Source organism: Colossoma macropomum, unplaced genomic scaffold (assembly GCF_904425465.1).
Source record: "Colossoma macropomum unplaced genomic scaffold, Colossoma_macropomum, whole genome shotgun sequence".
Lineage (NCBI taxonomy): Eukaryota > Metazoa > Chordata > Actinopteri > Characiformes > Serrasalmidae > Colossoma > Colossoma macropomum.
The window spans coordinates 6,161,355-6,180,407 of record NW_023494801.1 but is presented as its reverse complement, the minus strand read 5'-3'; the positions used below and the strand labels follow the sequence as shown (position 1 = coordinate 6,180,407).

General features: G+C 38.1%; 1 protein-coding gene across 1 annotated transcript; it reads right to left on the bottom strand.

The window, feature by feature from the left end:
• Positions 1–2,204: 2,204 nt before the first annotated feature.
• On the bottom strand, positions 2,205–18,695 carry retreg3 (reticulophagy regulator family member 3). The gene is made up of 10 exons (XM_036589719.1): positions 18,566–18,695; positions 18,041–18,306; positions 11,562–11,668; positions 10,842–10,872; positions 10,302–10,428; positions 8,738–8,822; positions 6,798–6,935; positions 5,690–5,769; positions 3,668–3,800; positions 2,205–3,104 (listed from the first exon to the last, which is right to left on the bottom strand). Exons 2-10 carry the CDS (start codon positions 18,289–18,291, stop codon positions 2,530–2,532), a joined length of 1,527 nt encoding a protein of 508 aa, XP_036445612.1. The 5' UTR covers positions 18,292–18,306; positions 18,566–18,695; the 3' UTR covers positions 2,205–2,529.
• Between the last annotated feature and the right edge of the window lie 358 nt (positions 18,696–19,053).

Sequence of the window (19,053 nt, the reverse complement as noted above, 5' to 3'; positions counted from 1 at the left end):
CTTGCAATGTATTTGAATGCTGCTGTTACACCTATACCAAAATGCTGCAGCCTTAATTACAGTCGTATGCAAAAGTTCTGGTGCCCAGCGGTAATGTTTGGCTCATTTGCAAGTGAAAATAAGTCAACATGTTTATTTGCTGAATTCAACATATTGGAAAATATATTATATATATGTTTTTGCCTTCTACTGTAAAGTTCTCATTTTGGAGATATGAGGTTATATATAAAAATATTGTGCAGAAGTTACGATATGTTATATATTGTTTTTCTACTTTTTAAACTGGAAATTGTGCACTAGCAGAAAATGCCATATTTAAGTTCCCTGCAGAGGATCTTTCAACTAATTGTCTCTTTTTAATTCAACATGTAATTTGACAAAATGTAACTTTTGCATATGACTGCATGCATGACTCGTGTGCTAAATAGCCCACAGCATATTACTTTTTCGGTGTAGTATTTTATTTATTCATGTCATTTAAATAGCCAACTGATTTTTCATTTAAGAATTTAAAATGCCAATTTGGCCATTAGACAGCAGCAAATTCTGCTGTTTATACTGTGACTTTGGCTAATAGAAAATACTGGAAATGTTTGTGGGTTTCACGCATTCTTGAAGCCCACTCAGTGTGATCCTCGAGTTAAAAAAAAAAAAGGCCAGTATAATTCAGCCAAAAAATTGAATTAAAAATATAAAACATTTGCCAATTTGTCTATAAAGAAATCAGGAATTGGAATCCTTCACTAATACTGACTTCTAATTTCTGGGTCATTCAGTGTAAAATCACTACAAGAGGGGACTGGTGGAACTGTTGCGCTACATCAGTGGGATTTATTTTTTATGTTAACAATTTGAGAAGATCCACTTTACTGTAGTTGTGTCTCACTTGCTATTTAAGTTTCTAAAATAAGGTGTATTGAGCCCTAGTCTCAACATGGAATGACCCCTTTTCTCTCCACAGGCCTTGATTTTCATTTCCAATCAAAAACGCAAATGTAAAATTCACAAAAGCAAACGGAAGAGAAAATAAAATTAGAAAATGGAAAATGAAAAGAATAAAAGCCCCAAATGTGAATGACATTCTGGCAAGACTCACAATAGCTAGATTGTGCACAAAAGCTCCAAGCATTATCTGACATAGCCGCTCCAGGATTAGTTCCGAGTTTACAAACAGAAAGCATATTGTACATGTAAGCTGGGGAGCTTTGTTATTATTATTATTATTCATAAGCCTTTGTTACTGCAGTATGGACTGGCTTGCACGTTACAGTCACTCCTGAATGGGGTTTAACACCAATGCTTTCCAGTAGCCTTACCGTGTATTGCTTTTATGGGATGTCTTTAAGCTACATCAGCAGAGTAAATGCAGGAATGTCTGACTTGGTCCCATCATGAGTGAAATGCATTAGGCAGCAAAGTGTTGACTGTACATAATGTATAGATTTGTCTTTAAAGGGTAATTCCACCAAGTTTCAAAAACTTTTGCATAGCTGAATGATTGAGATGTATATAAAGTCATTCAGAGCAGTTTGATGTGAAATGGTTAATTTCCCATCAATAAAACGTATCAGATTTCTTTACAGTGGCGTTGAATGAAATTTTGTGATGTATACAAAATGCATACAAATATAGCCTTTTTATTTACAATCCAAAATAACCAGTGAACTATATGTGTCTGAGTTTTAAAAGTAATACTGATAATAATAAAATGATGATACACAGTGAAAAATAATAGTGGTAAAATAGAGTAAAATAAGTTTTCTTTGGGGACAATTTTGCCTTACAATGCCCTGCATGTACCTCTCCACCATGAATGGATTTTAAAATATTAAACAGTGTCTCAAACATCAAACAGCATATTCATAACATTTCATGTAACAACATCCTGTGAGGGAGCTTTTAAAGGCGTTAAACACTTCCCATCACCACCATTGTGAACAATTCTTTCTCTAGAACGGAGCATTTCGCATCAAACCACTCTAAATGATATTATTTACACCTTAGCCACTTCAATTACGTAAAAGTTTTGATACAAGCATGGAATTCCCCTTTAAAAGATTAATAAGGCTCAGTTACACTTAGTTGGGATGTTGCAAAAAGGTTCAGGGTTTGTTATGCTGGTTTTTGTAGTATTTCAGATAATTTCCCAGTATTTATGTCCTATTGCTTTGCCTACAAAATAAATTGGGGTCTTTTAGACATGATTCATTCTCTCTCTCTCTCTTTCATACATATGTAAGAAGACAAAAAACACCAGAGAAGAAGACTAAAAATAAGATTACTTCACAGTGATTGCCTGTAGCCAGCGGAAAGGTTACTGGCCAGTGGGAGCTAATACCACATTCATTAACCGTGCAAAAACAAATAGTCTCTCTCTCACTCAAACACAAGTACAGACACGCTTCCACACCCTGACGCAACCTCAAACGTGCTCCACACTGATTAAAACATGAGGGATGGAGAAGAGACGGGTAAAAAGGTGGAGATATAGGTAGATGTGCATTACACAAACCACCACACACTCAGGGCTCACTGCGGCTTCCCCAGCAGGTTTGACAGAAAGCTGGACCCCTGGGTTCTGTTCTGGTCACCCTGACCTGCTCCTCGCGCGCCGGCACCCCCTAAAGGATCCATCTGGTTCAGCTCAGACTGGTCCAGCATTTCAAAGTCCTCTCCTTCCAAGTCCAGGTCCGTGTCCAGCTCTGAACTCGACTGCTTCCTGTAGCTGCGTATTGCCCCAGCCCTGGGAGGACCCTCCCTGCGTGGGCCTTGCGGCGGTCGGGGCTGCATGGCCCCCGTGAGCGCCGCCTGGATCATGTTGCTGGCTAGAATCCCTGCCAGGTCGCTGCTGAGGTCAGAGGTCATGTTGAGGGCACCCAGAGAGAGGTCCAGGTCCTCCTGGTCCGAGTCAAGCTGGGCGTCCAGGTCCAGCAAAGCAGAGGTAGTGGAGCCGCGGGGACCGGACAGGCCAGCCGAGCCCAGGCTAGGCAGGCCAAGGCTGGGGTCGTCGTCATCCTCCATTAGGGTGGCGTCCGGGTTTATTGAGGGGAAGTCTGGGAGGTCCTGGGCAAATGACTCCTCTGGGTCACTATGTCTGTCCAAGTCTAGATGAGAAAGAAAACATCTCCGTTTTCTTAGAGATTTTTTCATAACATCTGTCTGGGTTTAGGTACCAAAACAGTCATGATTCATGTTTATATGATCATTTCCCAAGCTCTCCTTAACCTTTAAGACTGAAATATGTAAATTAGCTCTGTATGTAACTTCAGCATGAACGGGTGGGGCTAAACTATAGGCTGAATAATTACATAGATACATATGAAAACATAGTTCCCATCCCATATATGGACAAAGAAGCTAATGGTATGTTTTGAAATGTTAACAATGTTCACATAGAACCTCAAACTCGATTATTATTCCAAAAAAACAAAAAAAAAGGAAAATATTTTTTAAATATATAACCAGAAAGAATATGCATAAGTTACAGTAGGCAGAGATAAAAAGGGAAAAAATGCAGCGTACGTTATCAAGCTTATGGTCAGAGGCAAACAACATACAAAATAAAGGTCAAGCATTTGAGTTAACCACTACCAATTTACAGGAATGCTGTGAAACAAAATACTTCACAAGCAAAGATGGTTTAAATTTAATTAACATGTGGTCTTACCTTCTGAGCCCTCAGTGAGGGGAGTCTGTCCCCTGGAGAGATTAAAGGTGCCATTTTCTGTGTACGAGACTTCTGCATCTGAGTGCTCTGAATCCGTCAGTGCTAGTTCCTTAGCAACCACTGCTTCATCAAACTGCAGGTTCAGAATATTCAGAACAAAAGTGTTACTGTTCAGCAATAATTTAGGGCACTAATAAGGGCTTCCCTTAATCCTCACTCTGCTTACTGTACACTGCTGACTGTACACAGTTCAAGGTTTTGTTTTTAAGAAGTTCACAAGGCTTCACTTGCTTGGGATGTGAAAGGGTTGGAGGTTGTTATGCCTTTTTTTGCATTTCATACAATTTTCCCAGTGTTTGTGTCACATTGCTCTAATCTACAAAATTAATTGAGGGTTTCTAGACATGAGAAAACTCTTTTTTTTTTTTTTCTAAATTCACAGTAATTATATCTCACCTAAACCTGTGCAGTGACCTTATGGGGCCATATTGTGGACTACAGGCTATTTGCAAGGGGTACAAAGAACTACTTTCCAGTATTATTTAGTGCCCACAACAATTAACAGTCAACAACTCTTCTTTAACTCAGCATGGGTTAAAAAGAATAACCTGAATAACTGTTTGCAAGCTCGATAGCAAGAAAGCCAAGTTGCAAAACTGAAAATTAGCCAATATTCAAGTGTCAACCTTGAAAGCTTATCTACTTGTCAAACAAGTAGGAATAGGAATAATGTTTTTCTCTGTAGGTACAACCGTTACAACACTTAACTCTTAGAAGTTGCAGTTATTGTCAGTGATAAATAAAAGATGCTGTGACTCAGCATTAATTCTCACACCAAGAACCAAGCAGAAGAAATCAGTCAGATGTGTAAATTCAGAACATTTAATCCACACTCATTTGTGCCGGCCACTAGAAGAGGAGATACTTAATTTTTGAAAATGTATATAAAAATATGTTGAAAATATTTTAAAAAATACGATAATTACTTGACCTTTTATCAGTTTATATCACAATGTTGCATTAAAACATCTACATTTAAAACTACATTTTAATGTCAGATGCATTCTGAATGATGTTTGTTCTAAATAGCACTGTATGTGTGCAATATTTACAATAATCAATAAAAATTTACATAGAAAGTTGTAAACATAACAATACTCACTGTGCATCATTATTATACGGAGACTGTATGATACAGTGTACCAACATATACATTGCATATACTGTGCTGTATCATTTAATCATAATGTATAACTCGATATATAGCTGGCTTAGTAAGGACACCTTTATTAGAAGCTTCTGTTTAATAAAAAAAAATAGCCACAATGATAATGTTAATTCAAGCTAGCAGTAATATTATATTTTCCATTACAACACTGGAGTTTTTACCACCCCCTCACTGAGTTCAGGTAACTTCTTTTTTACTTTGTATGTTTTATGATTCACACGTTTTACTGCAAATCATACAGAAAATATATAATCTTAAAACTTAACTCTAGTGGATTTGCCTGTTTAGCAGCCTGCCTTACTGCTTGTTAAGCAAAGCCGAGTTCTTATGCTTTCGTGCCTTTTACCTCATATACACAACGCAAGTCATATACAAGTTTGTAACTGCAAATATACCTGTGTTCGTGAGAAACAGTGAGAAGCTTGACTAAATTCCATTGACGGTATTTTAAAGCGTCCAAGATATTGTTACAGTGCTTGTTTAATATCGCAGTACACCGAATTACTGAATATCTGCACACGTCTATTGTGCATACAGAATTTTTGTTACTGCTTGACATCGGGGAAACAAAGTAATTAAAAATAGATTTCGTTGCATAACTCAGCATGTAGTTAAATACAGAAATATGTAAATATGTAACAATTACCTTTTAACAGTATAGCAAAAACATAAATAATAACTCTCGACCTCTAGGGTTTAAATCTCCCTGCGCTGTGGTCCTGGCCCTGCTGTGACCCTACATACATATGCCACAGGACACATCCCCTTTAGCCCTTCGCGGAAAGTGCTCTTACTGTTGGACAGAAGGCCGCTAGCTCCTCCTCGCTGTCGGTGGCGTCATCCGAGGCTCCGCTCCTAATCGGCCTGCGAAGAACTACAAACACACATGCACACAGAGGTCAAAGGTCACACATGCCCGGGTCAGTGACTCTTGAGTTCTCTCCAACAGGTGACGGCAGAGCTGACTGACAGTGAGCAAGCTGAGCAAGCCATGATAATGGACTTAGCACAGAGATTATCCACTACTACCAGTGCTGAAAGCTACTGCAGTCATTAAAATTCAAAACCACAAAAGGAAAGACAATGGCACTGGATCAGAACACATTCATCTGACACTTAGTACTCGTATCAAACCTAAATCACCAGAAAATACTGGGCTGGGGGAAAAAATCTGATTCTGTAACAAACCTAGCCTGAAAAAAAGAATAGCTTAAGTGTAAGAGTGAGCAACAAGGAGAAATGAGATCATGATACTTCAAGACATTTTCACAACAGGCAATATGCGTAATGATATTTCATTTTTCAGGGGTTTCAGAAGTTATATCAGAAAACAGAACCAGTAGTATCACATTTAAAAATACTATTATAAACTATAAATACAGTGATTTGTATTCAATGTGTTACATATTCTGCTGCAATAAACTAATTAAACACTATTTAAGCTCTCTAGGCAATTGCAGTTGGTCAGTGTTCTGTAAGTTCTTACAATATCCACAATATTTATATATATGAAGTGATGTAATTAAAAATAGCTCATTTTAAAGCCAAATTATTTTACAGAAAAACAATATTAGTATTGATACAAATTGACATTCAAGGTATAACATCCTCTAAGATAAAACATCTACAGGAAACTGTAACAATTTTTTTTTGCTGAGTTTAACATAGTGAGAAAAAATATAAAATAGAAAATGTGCCACAACTTTTGCACAGGCGACATTTTATAGAATACAGGACCACTACTGGTATCCGGTGATACTCAGGAGATCAGTATTAGCAGCAGTATTACACAATCTTTATGTTAAAAATCAGCTAAACATCTGTTCTAACAGTCTTCATACGGGGATCCCTCATAAATGTTAATAAGTGTGAATAAGACATAAATAAATGCAGTTTACTTACACTGGTTGTCTATAGGCTTGGACATCATGTATCCTTTGACGCTGAAGTCCAGCCACTGCAGGGCTGGCTCCAGCCTCACACATGCATGCTGCCACAGCCGATAATACACAGCCAACGGGCAAAACAGCAGACTCAGTACTGCAGAGACAGAAAGATAAGAGTTTTTATTCCAACATTCTGATCATAGACAAAGAGCAACTTAACTGACCAGGAGCTCAAGAGTTTAAATGAGACATAATGTTTGTTAATAAGAAGGGTTTTTGAAAATTACTCCATAAATCAATTGCTGAGATGCAAGCAAAGTCATTTAGGCCCAATTCCATTTCACCCCTTGCCCCTACCACTTAGCCCTTAGCCTTCTGTTTTGCACGTTCACGTCTCAGGGTAGGGTGTTCCCATTTTTGTTGAGATAGAAGGGTAGGGCGAAGTATTACGGCTACATGGCCCTCTAAACGGAGGTTTTTCAGAGGCACACTCCAAACAGAGCGTTATTAGGGGAAAAAAAAGAAAAAAAGAAAAACTGGCAAGATGGCCGCACGAGCGACCAAAGAAACTCATAAATGTGAGAATTTTCTCCGTTAAAACATTACGATAACCATTGAATTATCTTAGTTTATTGTTGTTTCACTGTTTTATGGTCCTTTTCTTCATAACAAGCATAAAAAGCTGCTAATGTCTCGGTAGCTAGCTAGCTAACTTTTCCGTTTCACCTTAAATAGTCCAGCAGTTCTGACGCCTGAAGCACCACAATGTAACTGCTGCACCATTTAAGGTGGAACGGGAAAATTCGAATAAGAAGCTGGTGAATATCTGACTTCAGCTTTGTATCACCAAAGAATTAGCGGTGGGTGATAATAAATAATTGTCTTATACCCCCTCTTTGAAAGCACATGATGACCTAAATGTAACTAAAGCCCAGCAGTGAGGTTGCTGAACTTTTCCCTTCTCTGCTATCACTGAGGACGGGCCAGGTTGCCTGCAGAGCACCGCTAGTAGCCTGTTAATGAAGCAATGTTTTGTTTGTCCCACTTCATCAGATTTCAACCACTACCCCTTGTAACTCAGTTCCAAGGGGTCAGGGTGACACTCGAAAGCAAGGGGTAGGGGTAAAAAGAAGAAATGGGAATGGGCCTTAGAGTGGTCTGATGAAATGGTTTATTGTAAATAAACTTGTACAATGGAAATACAGAAAATACATTAAAAATCTTCTTTAGAGACTACACAACAATGCCCCGCATGCATTTCTCTGGATTAAAAAAAAGGGTTTTAGGCCAAAATCTCATCTCAAAATTGGCATTAAACAATATATTAGGCACCAGACAGCATATTTGTAACAATTCCACGTAAAAGCGTTCTGTGATGTGTCTTTTGAAAGGCATTAAACACTCTGGACATCTGGTTCCTATGACCACCAATGTGAACAATTCTGACTCTATAAGTTTCTCTAGAAAAGAGCAAAATTCTGAATCGGATTATGAATCTTACTTAATATGACCAGGAACATGAACATTAACAGGGTCAATTTTGATTTCAGGTTGACTTTAAATGTAAATTCCATACACTATGGTATTGAAATGAACCCATTATTTTCACAATTAGTCAATCGATCAGAGTTAAACAAATAAATAAATAAAAGACCACAAAAAGAAAGTATCCGAACAATAACGACCCATGCATAGCTTTTCATAGATTACAGACTGTGTTATCAGAAAAAGACAATAAGTGGCAAAAAATACAAAAATACATTTAAATGGCTGCGTCCATCAGACAGTCTCTCACTCTGAGGGAGCAGAAAGAGAACTGAAATATATGCAGTATCATCATACAAGCTGCCAACTCATCACTGCTGATTTGCCAAGATTTTCATTTTAATTTATAACCTTTTAAAACTGAGTAATTGATTTTAATCAAGTTATCATGACTGTAATTCCTTTACTCACCAGCAACATAGGAGAGAACTATTCCAGGAATGTAGCGTCCCACCATGGCCAGGAGGGAGAAGAGGCCACAGACCAGCATACAGAACTGCAGAATTCACAAATAACTGATTACACGTGAACACCAAACAGCTAGTGACACACATGATCACACATATGAGGATATGAAATTCCTGTTTTCAGCAGAACTAACAGATGTCCCATCTAAAGTGGTCTTAAATATTTAGGTGTGACGAATTTAAAAATAATAATTAATTAAAGGACCTGTTATACACAGCAGGAAACTCCTGAGGACTGACTGTCATACGAGCACCCGAGGCTTACTCAGGTTTGCTTCTTGGCTTTAGTTCAAGTCTAAATTAGGCTTATGAGTTTCTCTCATCAACAACAAATATCTGAACCAACTCGTCTTGTTGTGCAGGCGGACTGACGGATCAGTGTGGCATTCTGTTGCAACACCATGCATTTCAATTAAAAAAAAAAAAACTGTATAAACCTTTGTTTTTACGCTCGGTACAGATTAAAACAAGAAATGCAAACATGATACATGTCTGGAGAGTCCTGTGCTAAAAATTGAAAATTTGAAAATAAATCTGAAATCTCAAATTTTACCTCAATTCAATTATTTTGCTATGGTTTAGAATTCTTTTTTTAAAATATACACTGAGCAAATGTTTACAGATGAGCTACTTGCCCAGTAGTGGAATACAGACAAACAACAAAAAGTATGTTCCAAACTTTTTTATTACCATTTTTACATGTACATTTTTCATTATTTCTGTTTCACATTTGAAAATAGCTCTTTATTTTTGGCCAAAAAATACTTTATTGAATTAAAATACTGGTTTCTGCACCCAAACAGTGCATAATGCATCACAAATAGTTATTTGGGATTCAGCCACATATGTACAATTTCATACTGGAATGAAAAAGTGCGTTTGGGTGAAGATGTAAGAATCCCCTAAATGGCATAGTGCGCTATTTACAGAATCAGGTACCATTCAGCCTGCATTTAAAGACACTTTAGACAGATCTGACCAAAACACGGCCATCTGAAGCAGGTAAGATATTCAAGTGACATTCTTTACTGTTTTACTCTGTTTGTCGGTTTTACAGTGAAACATGATAAATACTTTAGAATCTAATATTAATATAAGAGCTGTTTAGTCTGTAAGCTACCGTTTAGTCTGTTAAGCTGATCAGTCCAGTTCTAGTTAAGAAAATAAGTTGTCAACTCTTTAGTTTAAACAGAACCGGATTCTAACTTCATCTATTAATACACTTGTGGTTCAAGAGAGCATCATAACAGTCTAACATTATCCCATTAACAGCCCAGTGGTTTTTAGTGACTTGGTTTTAATACACAATTCAGCTGTTGTAAGGCGGTCATAGGCGTGTATGTGTATTGATTATATTACAACTGCTTTGAATGCAGCTCAGCCATATTTTAGGACTGGAACTTATAGAGGTTTACACTTAATTCGTTAGATGTGATGGTGAGTCGCACGAAGACAAACTTGCAGTAAAAGACACTAAAGTATACTGGATTAAACTGAAAATTCCTCACCTTCCCTGGGTTATGCCGTTTAAACCGTGCAATGTCAGCTGCACATGACGACCCAGTCACCCACAACTCAGCCATGTGGTGACACAACTCAGGCACACTCAGAGTCCCCGGCTGCACCAGACCCCAGCTGCCAAACCAATACATAAACATGCTATTACGTTATTAAGATTACTCTCTCTGCAAACAAGAGTGCAAACCCACCACACTATGAGCGCTCACCTAAATTAAGGTTGTGGATATTGAGTACATTAGCCACAAAAGTAATATAACAATTATTTTGAGCAATTTTGAGTAATTTCAAGTGAGTGAGAGTTTATTTAAAAAGCCAAAAAACTGGCCTTTCAGGTGACAAAAAAATGCTAATAAATGGGTGTCCATCAGTCGCAGTTTAAGACCAGTATGACTATTTATAATATGCATTCTCATCATAAAAATAGCTAATAAATAAATTGCCAGTTCTCAAGAAGGTACATTTTAATCACTGACTTTAATCGATTAATCATGACAGTCCCAATTTGGAACAATAATTACACACATTACCTTTCATTTTCGCTCTCATCTTGTCGCCTCACTGTGAACAGACACAAACACATGCATGTAAGGAAACCTGTGTGTCACACAGATTCTGGTGTCATGTGTATGCTATTATATGACCTCTATCAAGGTCAGAATTGGGAATGCTCAAAGTTTATGACCTCTGGAGAAGGTATTAATGGTGTTACTGATTAAGAAACTGAGGATGTGAATTAGTCCAAGTTCAGCAGATCTAATATAAAAAATGTCTATTATCTGTTAAATCTACACTAAATATCCTCATGTGAATTATCAAACTTAATATATCAAATATAGATTTGACTGTCAGTATCATCACAGTAGGTAAGGCTGGGCAACAGGGCAAAAACATAGTGATACTTAAAGACATTTTCACAATACACAATATGCACTGTGATATCATATATGTCTCATAGCCATTTTTACAAGTTTTTTATACAGTATTTGCAAAAATAAAGTATTCAAGAAGTAACAGGAGAAATATATATATATATAAATAAAAGTTAATGGCACAACGGGCTGCCAGCCAGTCAGCTACACTGAATGTTGCCGTTTACAGGTTCTATCCAAATCTAAATCTATATTGTCTTTTTCATGATCCAGTATGATATTACTGATAATAACTCCGAAAAGCATATCAGGATGTAATTGATAAAGATACCATATTGTTATACTGCCAATGGTAACAATGCTATTGCACATAACTACCTTTGATCTTTGGCCAAATCTTGTTCTGCCAGGTGTCAGCACAAACAGCCAGAGCCAATCCTGATGCCAACAGGAAGAGCAGCCTCAAAGAGGTCAGAGCAAAGAACCTAAAAGAAAGAAATAAAGAAAGAAAGATTTATAAACAGCTGCCGAGTCTCACGTTTAAGACACTCGTCACTGGGGGTGCAAATGACGTCTGTGCCACACACCTATAAATAAAAGGTGTCAAAATGGGTTTTTGGAGTGATGCTGTAGAACAGGGGTGTCGAAGCAAGAGCACACCTGACTCTGCCTGTTTAATCAGTTGCCAAACATCTGCTGTTAAATATATTTCTTCAAATATGAACACATCAAAAAATCTCTTGAAACACAACCTTTATAAGTGCCAACAGGTCTTATGAAATCCTGGAAAAAAACCTGGAGGCTACAGATGCTTTTTCCTGGTAACAATGTGAGGATATACTGCTTCGTCATTCCCACTGGCTCCAAAGCCAGGACGAAAATGAAGTAAAACACAAGATAACATTAGCTTGTGCGAGTTTGTTCAGCACTTACTAAAAACCAAAGAAAACGTATTTGATTTTAATGAATCTGTGTCTAGTTTTGTTTAGCCACAAGATGTAGCAAAATCATTCAGCACTCATCTAACACACTTTACCAAATCTATCCATGACAACTGCTGAAATGTACAATTTTTTTTTAATTATTAAATGTTGTTGATATTATTATAAGTGTTTTACATTCTCTATAATGTAAAGCTTCTAGCCCAGTTACAGTTTTTTTCCTAGAACATCCAAGCCAACCTAGTACATCTAAGCCAAGATTATTTTTAAGGGTGTACACAAATGCCTGATTGTGTTCTGGGTGTGTTTATAATGCCTCCCTCAGGTCTCCAGCCAAGCCGACACATGTGGCATTTTCTGTGTTGTTCACACACACACGGAAGTGGCTTTTCACCTCCCAGGTGTTTCCGTTCTCAGACACTTCCTCAGTGAATCTCAGAAACATGAGAGAAGCTGTGATGAAGTGATTTACAACAGAGCAGTAAGTAAACTACATGTCAGTGAATTAATATGATAATACTATTCTTCCCTCAAGTGGAAATCAGGGAAAAATATGTACATACAAATGTAAGATACAGCCCCTCTGAAAATGACCAGGCTGCAGCATTTTGGCCAAAACTTTTTTGACATTTGCTGCACAATGTAAACTGAACCTTCTACAAGCGTTATCAGTATCGCCTAAGCCAAGGATCGGCAACATGCAGCTTTTTAACTGCCCTGTTTTTACTTCTCCACAGCAGAATTAGATTTGTAGGTAAAATTAAAATAATCCTCCTTCGTTCAACACAGTTTAACAATAAATGGTCTTAAACGCTGGAGTTTATGTATAACTGCTACTTTACCCTTTGACCCTAAAGGTTGGCATGCAGGCTGCAGGTCACCAGAGCAACGACAACAGTCTCGCCTAGCTAGTACCTACCAAAACAGCCAAGAGAAAGATTTAAGACGAACATTGATAATTTGGAGAATTAACTTATTTGCATTTATAATCACTCCAGCTGGTTTCCTGATATGTTTTAATCTGTCAAACACTAAAAAGTCATGAAGCTGACGTCAGTTTCTCATTTTAATTGTCCCGTTCCACCTTAAATGGTACAGTAGTTACATCCTGGCGCCATTTAAGGTGGAACGGGAAAATTCAAACAAGAAGCTGGCGAATGAGAAGCGACTTCAGCCTCGTAAAAATCAAAACGTTGAGAGACATTTTACAAGAAACTGTTCTACTTTTGTGGAAAAGTTTCCTGCTAGAGATGCAAGAAATGCGGCCATATCTGAGCTAAAACTTAAAGCAGAGCAAAGTAAGTCTGTGATTTTGTTTACAGTATATTTTTAGCCTGTACTAGTACATTAACACATACCGAGACATATTTACAGCCAAGATGGTAAAACGGACGTAAAATGTTGTGGTTACCTAAGTGGTTTGATTTGGTCGAAAAGGCAAAATGGCTGTTCTTAACATTTATGTTGCCGACCCCTGGCCTAGGCCTATATCGTGATAATGACTATGAAACAATTCACTGTATAGCCCTAATATGGAGGTAGAATCCATTACCTGGAGACACAAAAATGCTTGAACAAGCATATCCAGTCTCTGAGAAAGCTCAGACTTCTAGTCCACTATGTGGACAGTGGGATGTCCTCAGGCTATCACTATACTCCGGACTACACTAACATCTTCTTTACAAGGATTATTCTTTTTATCCTATCCCTCAGTCCCCCTATAGAATGTCATTTACGTCATTCAAGGCAAAGCACTGCCCAAAGTCAGGCTCTGCTGCTGCGCATTGAGCTGAATACAAAGGACAAGAGAAGGGACAGCAGGGGGAAGTATCTGAGGCATACAAGAGGGGATGACTGGACTAATCGAATAAAGGCTGCATGCCTGAGCTGACAAAGGGAGAAAGGCAATGAGAGAGCAAGAAAGAAGGAAAGAGAGAGAGATACCCTTCTTTCCACTTTGATGCAGCCCATACCACCCTTACCATACCAACTCTCTAGTCTAGAGGTCCTATGACACACACAGTGATATTCTTTTCTATATGGGAGACAGAACACACTGTGAACTGAACACAGCTTTTTATTTTTATGTAGCAATTATATGCTATAAAACATTTTGCAACAGATGTATTAATGTAAGTTAGAATAATTTCTACTGTTCTATTAAAAACATTCATTAAATGACATACATTTTTAATAAACACTATTAATGTGTTCACATGATTAAATTACTAACACCACTCATTCTTTAAACACCATCAACACATTTTCCTAGTTTGACCCTTCCAACCATGCATACCTCCAGGCTGCAGAATGCTGTATGTTGCTCAGTGAATGTAGTCCTCTGATTCAAAGCACCTTCAGCAGATTACACTGGACAGAGCTCTGACAAACTATGGATAGTCAACAAGCAGCAAACAAACAAAAGGAGCTCCCCTCAAGAAACTCTGTACACTGTAACAAGAAACCATATGTACTCATATTGGAATGTGTAGCCACTGTTGGGGATGAATATTGATATTGTTCATTTTATGGAAATCACATGATTTTCATGTCCTGGTTCATGTGAACCCTTGGCAGTTACACATTTAACAAAAAATAAAAGCAAAATGAATCCTGTCATTTCTTTTATACACCTAAATGGAAAATGTGTTATATTATTGTGGTACAAAAACTACAATAAAGATGGTATTGTGAAATTCATGTGTCGTTACAGCCCTACTCTTTTCGTCCATTTCATCTGCACTCTGTCATATCTGACAGTGTGTGTGTATTGAAACAGGCCACATAGATAAAGCTGAAGCTTCAGATAGACAGACTAGACAAAACAGATGTACTCCTGCTACACTCAAGCAGAGATAGCTCAACAAACTTTAATTCAGGGAGGTGTTTTAGTTGCCATTTCACTGCTGTATGTAAACTTTTTGAGCATTTAGCACTGGTGCTATAAAGATTGCCACTGTTTTAGCACAACGCCTGGTTCGGCTGTTTTCATACTGCAATGTCTAAAGTGCACCAAATTACAAACATGGCTGTTTGCTAAAATTTGGCGGGGATACTAGCCCTCTTTTACTTTCACATCAGAGGCAAAAAACATTTTTACAACCATTTCACTGTATAAAATCCATTTCTAGGCCTCACATATATGCTCGAAATGAATGCATTGCTTTGTCATTGTCTTAATGCTGATCTGCTGTTATTAGCTGCAGCTTGTGCAGCAAGAATGAGTGTCTATCAAGAGTAAGTTAGGGAAATTGTGCAGACAGTGCAGCACTGGTGTGCTCCTAGAAGAAAAGATGCTCTGATGCTGAATTCTCTCATTTGGTGTGGACCAAAGTGTAAAAATACATTCTTACCAGCAGCAAACTGAACCACAGTGCACATGGAAGCAGACCAAGACCTGCGATTTTTGGCAAATTTATTTGTTTATTTGTCTAGTGCGTACACAAGTACAGGTGGTGTGTTCACACCTGTCAAATCGAAACCGAACTAAAGAAAAGGTTGACTGGTCGGCACCAAACAAGGTAGGAGTGAAAGCACCATAAAAGGTTTGCATTTAAACTGTAAACCCTTTCAAACCCTTTGTTTATGAACGTCTGGATTTGTTCTCTACTGATTGAATTACCTGACTACAACTACCATAAACACTAGAAGTTAACCTATATCACAGCTCGCAAGACTACGCTACAGCAGACAGCTTGGACAAAAGGGAAACGGCTCAATACTGCACGAACCAGTGATGAGAATAGCATGCGAATAACTGACCATGAACAATTAACAATAACTTATGAACACTTTGACACTCAACAACATATTACTGAATTGAGATGTACACAAAAAGTGCTTCCTTGACGAATCCCCAATGCCAATTTGCATAATAATAATGCATATTTAAAATTCTCCAAATGCTCTCAACACTTTCTTTTTTGACACAACTATTTATTTTCCCAGTAAAGTATTTTAGGTTTTCTGAAAGGTTGTGCAAGGCTCTTTTTATTGCTCAGTAAAGGCTATTATTGCCTGTCTATATGTGTCTAGATCATAATCCCCATCTCATCTGCACATTTTGCTCTGACAGGATGCACCAAGATGACTGGTGTTAATCTTTGAACCTGATTTCCACAAAACATGGCAAATGAAAGACCTTCAGAAGAGAACAACTTTCAAATTTAGATACAAGTTTTTGAGAACTGTTCTGAAATAATTACATGCTTATTATCAACATTTCTTGACCTATTTAGATTAGTGAGGCAGGGCATTAGCATAGTAATAGCTAGGACCAACTGAAATCTGATTGTTTTGTTTTTCTTTTTCACTTCAATGCAGGATGACAAAGCCTATGGTAAACTGAAAAGCAGGATAAGAACAGACCTCAGAGCAAATAAGACCAACTGCAAATGGGACGCCCAAGCAGATGTTAATACTAATACCACGCTGGCAAACGGTCCTGCAAACACAACCTTTGTTCCAACATGCTCACCCAACCATGGATCGCTAATACATAGAAAAATGGAACTGCTGTTTGCTATTGGTCTTTCCAAACCAGCTGTATTGATGCCTCTGTCTTTCCAGCTCTAACTTTCCAGCAGCTCACTCCAGCCTTTGCTGTCAGCCTAAATATAGGCGCCATCTGTCTCTGTAACACTGAAGTTAAACAGCAGACACATTCAGGCGCTTCTGGTAACAGATAAAACAAGGGAGGGACAAAACGTTAAATGGTTCCCAGTATGTTAAACTATCTAACATTACTGCACTTATTATCAACACAAAATACTGAATTTAGAAGCTGAACAGTGAGAGGTTTTAGCCACTTGTGAATCTAAATGTGAGCAGTTACTATTACTGTAAAACAGATTTCAAAAGTTTATATAATTAAAATTATACTTTTCTAAACTGGAGTCTCTATATTGGAGCCACTGACCATCTAGCCATGATCCCTTTAGAGGGTGTCATCTCACTTTATCAGAGGTCAAGCATTTGGTTATGCTCATCCAGAGAAAAAGAAACTGGACATACAGCAGTTTCCACACCTGCATAATGGATACTTTCATTCCTCTATACTTATTTACCCATCTCATTAGTATGTGGGATATGTTACAAGAGCATAAGGATCCCAAAACAGTGCAAAAAATTACATTTTTAATAATTGGAATTTAAACCAGATAACCAACACGACCCACAGTTTTTCATGGAAACCACTGTCAGTGATCAAAAAAGGCATCTAGCTTCAGCCTATCTATTTTACTACTGTTTACTGCTCAGTTGCACAGTTTTTAAGATCATTTTGCAAGAGAACGATCTTTTGTTTTGAAAGCAAACTTGAAAGCATTTTTTTCTGAACCAAATCAATATCTGTACTATATAATTGCAGCAATGTAGAATAGACTCGTTTTCAACATGGACATATCGAAAATCGAATCGAATCTTCACCTTAGAATCGAAAATCGTATCGAACCTGTACGTACATGGATCATTATAGCCTTACAACAGGTTACTGCTGACCACAACTCCAGGCTAATTTAGAAATGTTTCTCCTGCAGCGTTAAACTTTTGGTTTCCAGACTAGGCTGAAGTTGGCTTCCAATTTGCCAGCTTCTTTTTCTTTTTTCCGTTCCACCTTAAATAGTGCAGCAGTAACATTCTGATAGTAACTGCTGCACCAATTAAGGTGGAACGGAAAAATTCGAATAAGAAACTGACTTCAGCTTCGTCACTTCCAAAGTGGCACAATCAAATATCCATGTTTTAGCACTTCTCATGCATATAAGTACTCATCTAAACCCATGAAAGGGTTTTACAACACAGTAACCTAAATTTGTGGCTGTGAGTTGAAGCGAAGTTGAAGAAGTTAGCCAACACCGCTAACCTGTCTAACTGCTGTTACTCGGCTTTCTTGCTGTGCTGCCTTGTTAAACTCACCAGAAGACAGCGTTGACCAAAACGTGGAACAGCACACTGTGGAAAGGTCTCTCCCACACCAGAACAGCCTGCATGTAGGTCACCAGCCGTTCATACGGACCCAGCTTCTCCATTAGCAGCGCTTTCACAGCCCGCACCTGTCCGTCTTTCTCGCCGGAGCGCGGCCGACTTCTGAGGCCCGAACACGAGTAGCCTTTCGCCGCGGCGCCGGTGCCTTCGCCAGCATCCCCAGCTCCACTCTTCTGCGCCATAGTTACGTTCACAAACTACAGCAAACAATGATAGTGGTGTAAATACACAAGGTAATCCCCGTGAATACGAACAAAATTAAAAAATAAATTAAAGTAAAACTAACTAACGTCAACTTGCTAGCTTAGCTTAGCTTAGCTTAGCTCGGCTGAGAGCTAGCTAAGCCAGTACAGCTCAGCTACGTAAAGCGCTGTCACGGTTTTTATGGACAAGCGAAATCAAATTCATTGCTGGAGTCAGTTTCTTTCTAAAGAAGCGAACGTAAACTTAACGTACAACAAATAAAGTCTCAAGTTGCAGTCATGATCTTCTCGTTGCTCTGACGGTTGTTGTTTTGTCTTCCAGCCGGAGAGACGGAGGAAGGGCTACAGCTACAGCCAATGTAAGAGCAGGATTACAGTTCAGTCCTCAGCTCAGTAAACATGAAGCAGCAAAGCTCCTCAAACGTCCACTTTAAGGTGGAACGGACAGAGTGCTGAAAAGACAAAAATTCTTAGTACATAATTTTTTTTTACATTTAAAATTTAACATACTGCACTAAATCTAATCAAGCATGACTAATTATGCTGTATTAACAAAGATTTGCTGTGGGTCAGTGTTCTGTGTTTTTAAAGTAGTAATGATAGCTTCAGAAAAACAGGGGGATGTAATTTATCACAATGACAAAAACATACTGTCATATTGGCCACCCCTAGGATATTTCACAATGCAGGATTTCTCAGTTGACCAGTTAGTTATTTTCATTTGATTTATCCTTATCACTT